The sequence below is a fragment of the Microcaecilia unicolor genome, chromosome 2, assembly GCF_901765095.1.
Source record: "Microcaecilia unicolor chromosome 2, aMicUni1.1, whole genome shotgun sequence".
NCBI classification, from domain to species: domain Eukaryota; kingdom Metazoa; phylum Chordata; class Amphibia; order Gymnophiona; family Siphonopidae; genus Microcaecilia; species Microcaecilia unicolor.
This window is the reverse complement of record NC_044032.1, coordinates 466,216,092-466,227,986: the sequence shown is the minus strand read 5'-3', so window position 1 is coordinate 466,227,986 and position 11,895 is coordinate 466,216,092. Positions and strand designations below refer to the sequence as shown.

Sequence of the window (11,895 nt, the reverse complement as noted above, 5' to 3'; positions counted from 1 at the left end):
CGTAGGATGTGTGTTCTTGTGTTTGGTGTAATCCCTTCTTCCGCCAGTGTAGGGATAAGTTTAGTTTGTAGTGATCAGGAAACTCCCTAGATTTCACTGTATTTATATATACTGAAGACATCTATATTCTCAGTACTCTTGGCCCAGCTAACCCACAAGACATTTCTGTCTTTAACTCTAAACTTGCATAGATCAATGACTGGCTCTGGAACAACTTAGTCCTGAACCCTAGTAAATCCAAAACTCTTCCCTTTGCTGCAGGAAATCAGGCTTTCTTGCCACTTCTATATTTCTCAGTAACACCCCCATTTCCTTTAGTCACCAGCACAAAAATTCTAGGTGTTATTCTTGATGACACTCACTTACCAACACCACTTATCACAGGTTATTCGATGGCCATTCCACAAGTTAAAGTGGATTCGTTCCATCCGCTCTTCTCCATCCACCAGCACTCAACATATTGGTTCAATCCCTAGTCATTATTCAACTTGACTATTGTAACTCCCTCTATAAAGCTCTCACACAGAAGGATTTACACCACTTGCAACTTGTTCTAGCATGGTTATTAATCTTTTTTGCAGGGCTCAGAAATATGATCACAGCATCCCTTCTGAAAACCTCCCACTGGTTACCACCCCCCTACCGTATTCACCTGTAAGCTTCTCCTCCGTTTCTTTAAAATTAGCCCTACAGGTGAACCAGATTTTCTCTCTTGACTGCTAACTCCTTCTATTCCTGAAAAATCCCTTCAATCTGCATCGTTTGGTGACCCTCCACCTTCAGAGACATTGTTCACCCCAAAATTAGATGAATTATTTTTTCAGTGCAGGGGTCTGAGCTCTGGAATAAGCTACCAAAGACTTCTATCATCCCTAGAATGATTTAAGGTCGAAGATAAAACTATCTTTTTAGGGAAGCTTTTCACTGCTTTCTGCTCCCTCCGGAGTAGGCACTGGCATTGCAGTTCCTGATGACACACTCCCCTCATCTGATGTATGTGCCTCCCCCCGTCCTACCATGATTATTGTAGTTTTCCACCCTACCCACTCTCTCTCATGTCTGTCTAACTTTACCTTCATTTTTCCTACCCTCTTTAGTCTGTAAGACGCCTAGCTGGCACTGCTGACAGGCGGGGTAGCAAGTCATGAATAAACTTGACAAAATAATCAAGTCATGCTGTTCCACCATACGAGCTGAATTATAACATCTACCGGCTGTGACCACACTCAGTCATAACTAAGAAGGTGATCAAGAACTAAGCTGAAGAATATAAGTTTGGTCTCTACATGTGCATTAAAAATGACAAAGCAAATGTGAACAACTTCTTTCATTTTCACTTTATTAAGGCATAGAGTTCAAATCTGTCAACCCAGTCACACAATATCCAAGCTGGCCACATTTATGACAATGACTTTTCTACAGTTTGCATATAATACATAATTGCCATAATTTTAATATTTTCTCTACAGTGCCTCTCATATATTAGATGCTGTCTGAAGATTCAGTAAGCATTGATTATAGCACTCTCTCCAAACTCTGAAATACACGGCAGTGGGACTGGGGACCACTCAATGGGTAGGTCACAGCTCTTCTGGAGGACGCTCCCTACCATACAGAAGGCAGGCAACTCAAAATATACTCTGGTTCAAGAAATGTATTTGACCTGCACTCATCAGCTCTCAGTCTATAAAGCAAATAAGTCAAGTAAGGTGAAATTAATTTACATCTGTTAAATTTCCTTTTCTCGGATCCTGCTAGACCAGTCCAGATGAATGGGTTGTGTCCCCCTACCAGCTGATGGAGGTAAAGAACTGAAACATTTCTATGACATTACTGGTATAAGGGCTGGTGTCGTATGGAACTCTCCAGCATATTGCTGCCAAAGCCGTTCGACGAAACCAACAAGCTCATAAACATAAACTTCCCATGGGGAATCTCAGCATAAATTTTCAACCACCCCTACCTTCAATGAAGCATTTACATTTTAAAAGTGAAGGGAGACAGCAAGCGAAATCCAGACTATAGTCTTCCAGGGTAGGACCTGGATTGGTTAGCTCAGTCCAGATGAATGGGATGCATAAAAACACATGCTCTAAGGTGGATGAAGACAAAGCCCCCCAAATCATCGCACTGGCAGATTATGCTATGCTCTGGGCTAGACGACGAATTGTGGAATGTTTTACCAAGGAGCAGAGTGTTGACAAGTTTGACACCTGACAACTATCCTCTTCAGATCCTCTTGGACCTCAGGCCAAGAAGTTGATTAAGCCAATGGAACAGACCTTAAGACCCAAAGGCACTTTTTTTTTTTTTTAGTTTAGAGTCTGTCACAAGGTTCACTTTACTGCACTACACTATGGAAGATGCTGAAGCCAAATTCCTTCCACATGGACCTGGAAAAGACCCAAGGAGAACATGCAGCCTCCTGATCATCTTGTCACTGAGTAGCATCTCAGAAGTACTTGGTGAACATCCAGGTTGAGAAGCTACCAGGAGAAATCAAAGGTAGTTCCTACCAAAAAGGCAGGAAGAATACATCTGATTCACATGAATGGGGAACCCATTATCAGCAAAAGGATGGAACAGTACATGGGGATTTAGACTCTCTTACAAACTTAAGTATGGGACTGCATCTCTGATGCTTGACAGGCTGAACAACTGGTCTTCCAGGGCTGACATGTTGGCCCAAGCAAGGTATTGAGACTGTGGCAGCATCACCCACATAGTGGCCTGCAATTTTCCATACCATGCAAAAAAAGGAACTAGATTTGGGTTGACTCCTAGGAACATCACCTGCATCCTGTCCGAGAGAAAGACAAAGCTACTATATAAATTCTGAAGGAATTGAGAGTCAATCCCTGCTCGAGGATGAACCGTATTAAGACAGGAGGAAAATCAAGCCTGCTCACTATGGAAGAGGAGGAGGTGTCACACGCACTGCATCTTATGAACACACATCAGATTGGACTTAAACAAAAGATGAAAAGGCGTACCGGCTTTCAGTCATGTAGCCTGCTACAGGAACTGTAACTTATAACATAGGGATCACTTCTCCAGGCCAGGCCATGAATCAGAAGGTATCTGGGATGTCTCTGATGAGTGGCTGCTATATCAGTGGCCCGCATTCCTTCAGAAGAGGGACAAGTGCACCACCAGGAGTTGAAACAGGGCCACTGGTCATAGATAATACAGCTGGTCTGGAGCTAATATGATCGCCATAACAGCTGTCTGGCCACCCTCTGAATGGCCCCACCTATCACGGGTCATACAGAAAAATGCACTGGGGGCTCCTGCAGCAGTAAGGGTTGCACAAATGCATTGAAGCCAGCATGACCAAACAAAGAAGAAACAAATTTTGCAGCGACTTCAACCAGTCTCAGTGAACCACCACTCAGTCTCAGTGAGAAAACTCAGCTCCACTCCCGCGGAGGTGGTCCACCTGCTCAGTGACTGTCCTTACCTTGAAAACTAGCAATAACACCTCAAGACAATGCTCTATCCAGCTGTAAGCCACTGGCCTCCGAAACCAATCTGACCCACTACAGGAGACTGCATGTTTGCTAAAAAAAACATCATTACCCCCATGTGATTGGACCTCACATGGATTGCAGTCCTCTATGGTGAGAGCAGGAAGAGCTGCAGCACTAGATAAGCAGCCCTCATACCGAATTGGTTGAAGACCCCACCTAGTCCAAATGCAACCAAGAGCCCTGTGAAAATCAGCTAGGGCACTGTTAACTCCAAACTGAAGGTCTCATAGCCATGGTCACTACCACACAGATGGGCAGATCCAGCTAGGATGTTCCTTGATAACGAGGCTCTGAAGTGAGGGCCAAGTTTGACAACAGCGCCCTCTGAAGTGAACACATGTGGGCCCAGAACCCCACTATCAGTCCCAACAACTAGAGAGAGGCTTAGCACTGAGAAGCTTGCTGTACACAGATGACTCTGTTCCATCCTGTTTCCACCCTTTGAGAAGCCACTCTTCCAGGAGAAATACAACTCTCTATTTTGTCAAATCTCACTTCCAGATGTTCTGCACCTGTGATTGCCCCATCTGACTTTTCATAAGGCTCATTCCCTCCAAGCCATTCCAACAGCCTCAAACCCTCTCCATCATGACAACAGTTCCACTTTGAAAGTGGCTCGGATGCCCAAGGCATCCGGTACAAAGACCCAGATCTCTCGCCTGTGGGGATGCATGGCCATCATCACCATGACCTTGAGAAGGCAAGGGATGCAGTGAACAGGCCAAGGACATCACGCTAGACTGAACATTCCCGCTGAGCACCCAGAACCAAAGAAGGCACCTCTGTTCTTTTGTGTCTTCTGTCAGGACCAGAGAAGTTAAGCTTTCTCCCAGCCTGGACTAGGCTATCCTTGAGTGCAGCAGATCCATACAGAGGCTCAGTACCTTCAGGGAGACCTAGATTGTTTTCTGGTCTAAAAGGGATTGGAAGGGTACAACCTTTTGAATACAACCAAATAAAGGGAAAACTGGCCTAGGCTGCACTCCTGATAGGCGATCACCTTCACTGCATCCAGGGAAAATAAATCACTGAAAAGTGAACTCCCTGGCTTTCATTTGAGAGGGGAGCTGCAGGGGGAGATACCAAGACCAAAAACTTCCTACAACAAACAAATAATGTTTTACAAAAAATTTCCATGGTTGAACAGAGAATGGAAAAAAATTACTGACATTAAATCCTTGACTGAACGATTTGAAACTGTGGCAAAGAATGTAATAAGTATGGGAAATATACAAGCATCAATGCTAAAAGATATTTCAAATCTAAGATATAAATCAGAAATTTATAATTATATGAGAAATCACTATCTCAGGTTTGTTAATTTTCCAAGGGTGGCAATGGTGAAATCAATGGAAATGTTAAAACGTTACCTACAAGAAATATTGGGAATACCTGAAGAAAACTTCCCTCCATTTACTCAAGTATATTATATACCAAAGAGAGAATTTGTTCAACAACAACAACAAAATTCTATTGATGTTTCTGCCTTGTTGGATACTTTGGAAACCGAATTAGCCACAGCGACAACATTGGTAGCCACCATGGCTTTGCTACCTGATAAACAGTGGCTTTTTCAAATGTTCTTTAAGAACAAAGAAAAATTATTCCTGGGTTTAAAAATTCTTTTGTTCCCTGATGTTTCAAGGGAAACCCAGCGAAGACGGAAACAATTTTTAATTTTGAAATCTGCTGTTTTGCAAATAGGGGGGACATTCTACTTGAGATTTCCCTGTAAATGTATAGTAAGATATAATGCAGTTAAATATGTATTCATGGAACCTTCCCATTTAACATCTTTTGTTACCTCAAAAAGATCTTGAGGAGAATAATTGTTTAAGACCTGTTCCGTCTTAGGTACTTAGTTGCCTTAATATTTTCCCTTAATTTCCTCTTATTAGTAATCATGGAATCCAGTATTAATGTGGATGAGTTTTTAGCTATATATGCTATATAATATTTCCTTTAATAATTTGATTGTTATAACACTTTCCTGAACAAGTGTAAATCCTTGAAATAATTATTTAAATTTATAAATTAAAAACCAAACAAACAACCTGTTGGAAGGCAGGCCCACTGACAGTAAAAAGTGGCAAAGCCAGCCAACCAACTGCTAGCTGAGCAACCTAGGGGGACTTCGCCCTCTGAAAAGACAGAAGCTATAAATTTCAAGACTGAAGCTACAAATGTCTAGTCTTCCTTGCTCCAGAGAAAGGGTCCATTCTTCAGTGACTTCAAGGACATGGGGAATAGTCTAGGGCACTTGTTACCTCAGTAGTCCTCCAAACCTTAGGGTGCTCCTCCACATCCACAGAACATCTAGCTACTCAAAGGTGGGCCTCAGGGAGCCATTGAGGTCTTGCCTCCTCTTCCCCAAGTCTTCTCTGAACAAGCAAGATGCCCTAAAGGGGAAGCTTGCTCAGGCGGGCCTTGGAGTCTGGGTCATGCTGCCCCATGGCTGAGCCGCAAACCCCTCCAGGGGTTCCAGGAACTGAAGCTCTCTTTCACACCGGAACCTTACTGAAGATCCTTCATATTGCCAGCCTGAATCCTGCATCCAAATTCCCCATGCTTTCGCTTTCTCTCTTTTCTTTAGGTAGCTTTACTTCTCTAGCAAATTGCTAAGCAAAACTCATCACAAGTTTTACTTTAAGGCTCTGCAAAAGCATGGTGAGAGGATCAGGGAAAGCATACACTCACCCCACTACTAGAGGCCCCATGAGAACAACTATAGTCCTGTAGGCAAGACTTGGGGCTTTGGAGGAAGGCACTTCTGGCTCAACTGTGGGTAAGAGCCACAGTCTGAACCCAGGAGCAACCAGCCAAGGGACTCAACCTCAACCAAAGGCCATGGACTGGAGCCTGGGGAATGAGACCCAACACCAAAGACTGCTATACAAGGCTATCCTAAACCATCTGTTGGAGGTAGAGAAATACTACAGAGTTCCAGGTTGCACCAGCTCTTGTACTGGTGATGTTACCAGAAGTTCAGTTTCTCTAATTCTATCTGCTGGTAGGGGGACACAACCAATTTGTCTGGACTGGTCCAGCAGGATAAGGAATTATTTGGAGTTATAATAAAAAGAATGTTAAACATTCATCTATATCTGCACATCTTATGCTATCAATAAAGAGTTTTGTGCACTCTCAATGTATAATGAAAACTAGTTTTGATGTTATAATGGCCTGAGAATCTTTGGTAAGCAGCAGTTATATGAGCATATCCGCACAGGGAGGTTATGAAATTTGTAATCCTGACTGAGCTGCTCTCTCAGCAGAGCAAATCCTGTACCCCAAGCGCAATCTATTGGCACCTTAAGTTTAGAGCTATATCCTGAGAAGGATCAGCAATATCTGCCTCAGCCAAAGTACTTCTGTAGCTGTTTTGCATGAGCTGCTACTTTACCTTTCCCTTGTGGATATGGAAGGAAGCACTCTTCTGATGAACGTGGGTAATATAGCACCTGAATCAACAGTCTACACCCTCTTTACCACCCTCCACCTACATAGATTAGTTAATCTGACCAAAAGAAAAAAAAAAAACGCAATAAAATTGTCTCGCATTTAGTCCAAAGTAAACTTTTTCCACTTTTGCCATATAAATGCTTCCTATCCTTTATACAAAATAACTAGTGGACAGTTCAGTTTTGTGCTGCACATTTCCTTTGGTTTGTACAACACTCTATTCACTAAGGCAACCTTGTCAGCTGGCCAAAATAACAAAAACTAAATAACAATACTTAGCATATATGTATAATGTTACCCACCACTGCTATGCATGTCTATAAAAAATAAATTTGCCTTACTAATCTTTCCTTGGGAGAGATTTCTACAGAGGACTCTGCCTGATGCACCAAGGTAACTTCAGAAGGTGGCATGGGGGGGTGGATCTTCCAAGCATGCTTTTGTGCTAGCCAGTAGGACATCGGGTCAAGGGTAGATGGGACAGATGAAAGGGGTGGCAACCACGCTTAAAGAAATTAATACTCAACTGCTTTTTGTGAATAGCAAGGCAAAGTCATAGATAAGTTTTTACAATATAAGCAAGTCTTGTACTTAGGAAATATACATTTAAAAGACCAGATATTGGCACACTAAGCTTTGAAAATATTTTCATAAACATATGCAAATGTTGTAGAACACTTATTCTACAGTCATTTTATATTTAAGCCATCTGTCCTAGTTCTGTTTACAAATGAGTAATAGAGGATAAATGATGATTTCTCTCTCTCACAGATCCATTTGAAATGCAATTAAATAACTTAGGAAAGTAAGTCAGAGGTGAACTCTCAGGACATCGCGAGTAGGAACAGACTTCTTACAACTTATGCACAATATTGATGATAACTTCTGTTTTTCAGCTATGCAAGGACGGCACATGATGTGGCCACATGGAAGCTGGTAGATGGGTTCTGTTTTGAAATATGGAGAGAATGTCCTTGAGCAGGATACACATCCTTGCGCTGTGGTGCTCCTACTCTGCCCTGGAAACCAAAAGAGAAAAAGCCAATGTTGGTTTAGCATTCACAATAGGAAAGACAACTGTCACTTAAAATAAACCTAATTTTGGGGCCCTTTTATAAAGGTGCCAAATCAGCCCTACTGCCAGGGTAGCACAGGAGCCTGGTGGTAGTTCTGAAGTTGGCGCGCACAGTTACCTGAGGTAGAAAATAATTTTCTATTTTCTGCCATGGGGGGCGTTGCTGGCGGTAATCTGCAGCATGGCCACATTGTCGCATGGTGTCTGATTACCGAGGGGTTAGCATGTGAGCCCTTACCACCAAGTAAATAGGAGGTGGTAAGGGCTCACGCAGTAAGTGGCCAGGCACTAATTTGGAACCTAGTACCTGGTCAGTAATGCCATAAGTAAAATTTCAGCATTTATGCAGATGTGCTAAAAGGTGGCCTGAGCACATGGGAAAAATCATGTGCTAAAAGTAGCACAGGCCAATTTTTAGCGTGTCTTTGTAAAAGGACCCCTAAATATTTTGCAGACTAGTAACAGCACTAGGACCACATTTTCCCCACAGTTCCTAACACAAAAGCCATTAGGGAATTTAAAGAGTAATGATACTCAGTATGTAAATAAGAAATGTTAATACATTCTCTGCATGATTTTAAGATAGGAGTTACAAGTGACAAGGCAGTCATTTGCTCACAATAGAATTTCCTGTAGTGCATGATAAAGTAGTATTACCAAGGCCTGATAATGAAAACCTGTGCATAAAAAAACATCTTCCAATCATCTAAAGCATTGTGGGGAAAGACTGACCTAATACAGCAATGGAATGAGAGCCAGGGAAATCATGGTTTTGATTCTCCTTTGCTCCCCTGACACTCTGTAACCTTAAGCAAAGCACAATCTCCAGCTGACTCAGCTACCCAGTGAATATTATTATTATTTGGTCCCAGGCCTGACTTTGGTTCAGGATCCAAAATGAGAAAAAAAACGTATAGGCCTGTGACTCTCACTTGAACTCCAGTGTTGCTCAAGGGCTCATGAGCTATTGAGACACTGCAGAGCAAGCTGTCACGTTTTCCAAAGCAGGAACTAGGAGCGTGAGCCCTTGGGCCACTGACAAGGAGCGGCAGTGGCAGGCAAAACCACCCCACACAGGGAGCAGAACTCTGACAGGGCCAGCTAGACTTCACCTGCACTTGACCACTGTTCCTCAGGAGTTGAGCCCCTGGGTGCAGGTGGCCGGCAGGACTTACTGGACAGGGCAGGAACTGGAAACCAGCAGGATACACACAGGGTCTAGAATACACAGGGAGGCTGGACAGAATACTAGACTAGGACTCTTAGACAGACAAGAGACAGAACTGAAAGCTGCAAGCAGCCACTGAAACAGGGAACAACGCTGATAGACAAGAGACAGAACTGAAAGCTGCAAGCAGCCACTGAAACACGGAACAAACACTGATAGGCAAGAGACAGAACTGAAAGCAGCCACTGAACAAGAAACACAGGCAACCAAGAACTAGACAAAGACATACAAACAAGAAACAAGACTGGGAAACAAGCAATACAGAACAAGAAGCTACACAAAGACTAAACTAGAATCAGGCAAGAATTACAGACTATAAACTGGACTAGGCAGAAGTGCACCAGCACCCCAACATACCAGGGACCTCAGACGATGCAAAGGCAAAGGCAGAAAGTTTCCAAATGGCTAATAAGCCCAGCAGCAGCTGAGACTCAGCTGCAGCAATCACAAGGCAGCTACGGGTGCTGTGCAGGCTCAAACAAGACAAGCAAGTCTGGCAGGCCGGAAGATCCGGACTGGACTGGGCTGAAGTCTGGAACGGGAAACAGCACACAGGCAATCCAATGCAGCCACCAGGTCTGGCCACCAGAGGGCAAGAGGAGCACAAGCCAAGACACAGGCAGAAAGCATACGGAAGCACAGAGAGGCTTAACACACACAGGTGCTGTATAGTGGAGTAATCAGAGCCATGCTGGAAGCAGCCAGCACACAGAGACAGAGACGGAGCTAACTTAGAAAGACCAGACAGAAGCCAGCTTAGAAGCTGACCGCAAGAAATAAGGTAAGCCTGAGAGGGGTCACGACCACAGACGTGACACAAGCAGACATCTGCAAGAAAAAGGAAGGGCGGGGGTCTAACTTGCAGAGTTGAATGGATGTGGCAATATGGTGGTAACAGATGTCTTTGAAAAACAGAACCAGATAACTCCACAGGAAGATGACTTAGCCTTCCAGTAAAAGCTAGTCTATTATTGACTTTTCCAGTAAATACTAATCAATTCAGTACCATAACCAATCAGTGTTAACTATGACATTAACATATACCCAATAAGGTGTGTTACTGTCATATCCTGAATGGACATATAAAAGTGGGTGTACTTCCTAGTTCAATGGAGAGAGACAGCCACAGCTGGTACCTTTGAACCAGCTGAGCTTCTCTCTCCCATGAGAAACCAATCAATTGTATCTGAATTGGCAAGTAATCTAATTGCTTTCTCATGAGTAGCTTTGAGTCTTTTATATCTACTAATTGGCTTTGGCATTAGAGACTCAGACCCAGAGAACATCTATGTACTATATATTCCCATAACTAATTGGTTGTATATTCTTTGGAGGCTCAGATATGGAGGTAATTTCATGTAGCAATATTCTGTACTCCCAGTGAGATATCACTGATCTGTTAATTGTACAAATACTTGATGAGGTATCTAATAGAGAGCAAACTGATGCAGCCTTGGGTGATTTATTTACTCCTAGGTATTGGTGGGTGGTCTACCATCTTGGGAGGGATAAATACACCCTAAAACTAAACACCAGTTAACTGTAAACTCTTCAGGGACTTATTGTAGCAAAGTTTTAATAATGCTGCATGCTATTTTGAAAGGTGAACATTGCATTCATTAAAGAAGTGCCAAATTCAAGCAGCATTTAAATGGCATCCAAAATTCTGCTTATGCATAAGAAGTTACCTACTGGAATAACAAATCCCTATCCCAAAGAGCTTGGAAGCCAAGATATTAATTTATGCAAAGTGAGATAAGATGGACTTGCTCAAAGAAGCAGAACAATGGACTTGATCTCAGGACTCCTTAGCATATTACTGTCACTAACAGTATTGTAACCTGTCATATGTTGTTTAAAGAATATGAGTAATGGTAACATTTAATAGAAAATCATTGTGTTCTCAGATGTTTTGGTCCCAATAGGTTTGCTGGTGAGTCATGAGAGAAAGCTGTAGGATCCGGAACAGAACAATTAGAAATTTTTTAAAGTAGATTGTAGTACATCGACAAACTTAAGAGGCAAAAACCATTTTAATTAAATGTAATATGTCACTTTATTTTGAGCCACATCTTGTGATTATTAAACCTTACAGGTTGGTGCTGAATTGAAAAGTTTGGGTCAAGTGACCAAGGGGCTCATTTTCAAAGCACTTTCAAAACTTACAATGTTCCATAAGTTACTATCCAGCTTATTTTCGAACAAGATCGCCAGCCATCTTCTGACACAAATCGGGAGATGGCCGGCCATCTCCTGACACAAATCGGGAGATGGCCGGCCATCTCCTAAAGCCGGCCAAATCGGTATAATCTAAAGCCGATTTTGGCCGGCTCCAACTGCTTTCCGTCGCGGAGCCGGCGAAAGTTCAAGGGGGCGTGTTGGCAGGCTAGCGAAGGCGGGACGGATGGCCAGCTTCGGCCGATAATGGAAAAAAGAAAGCCGGCCCTTGCTCCCCCAGTGGCCACCAACCCCATGGGCATCCATCTTTCGTTTCGATAATATGGTCAGGGACGCCCAAATCTTGAAATTTAGGTCAGCCCTAGAGATGGTCATCCTTAGACTTGGTCATTTCTGATTTTCAGCGATAATGGAAACTAAGG

The 11,895-nt window shown here is 43.0% G+C and overlaps 1 protein-coding gene across 4 annotated transcripts in view; it reads right to left on the bottom strand.

Moving 5' to 3' along the window:
- Window positions 1-1,340: 1,340 nt before the first annotated feature.
- The window catches only part of UBOX5 (U-box domain containing 5), a 59,635-nt gene continuing 49,080 nt past the window's right edge, over window positions 1,341-11,895 (bottom strand). For all 4 annotated transcript variants that reach the window (XM_030191006.1, XM_030191005.1, XM_030191004.1 and 1 more), the window contains exon 5: window positions 1,341-8,011. In XM_030191006.1, coding sequence (XP_030046866.1) covers window positions 7,803-8,011 — 209 coding nt within the window. In that variant the 3' untranslated portion in view covers window positions 1,341-7,802. The remainder of the gene's footprint in view (window positions 8,012-11,895) is intronic.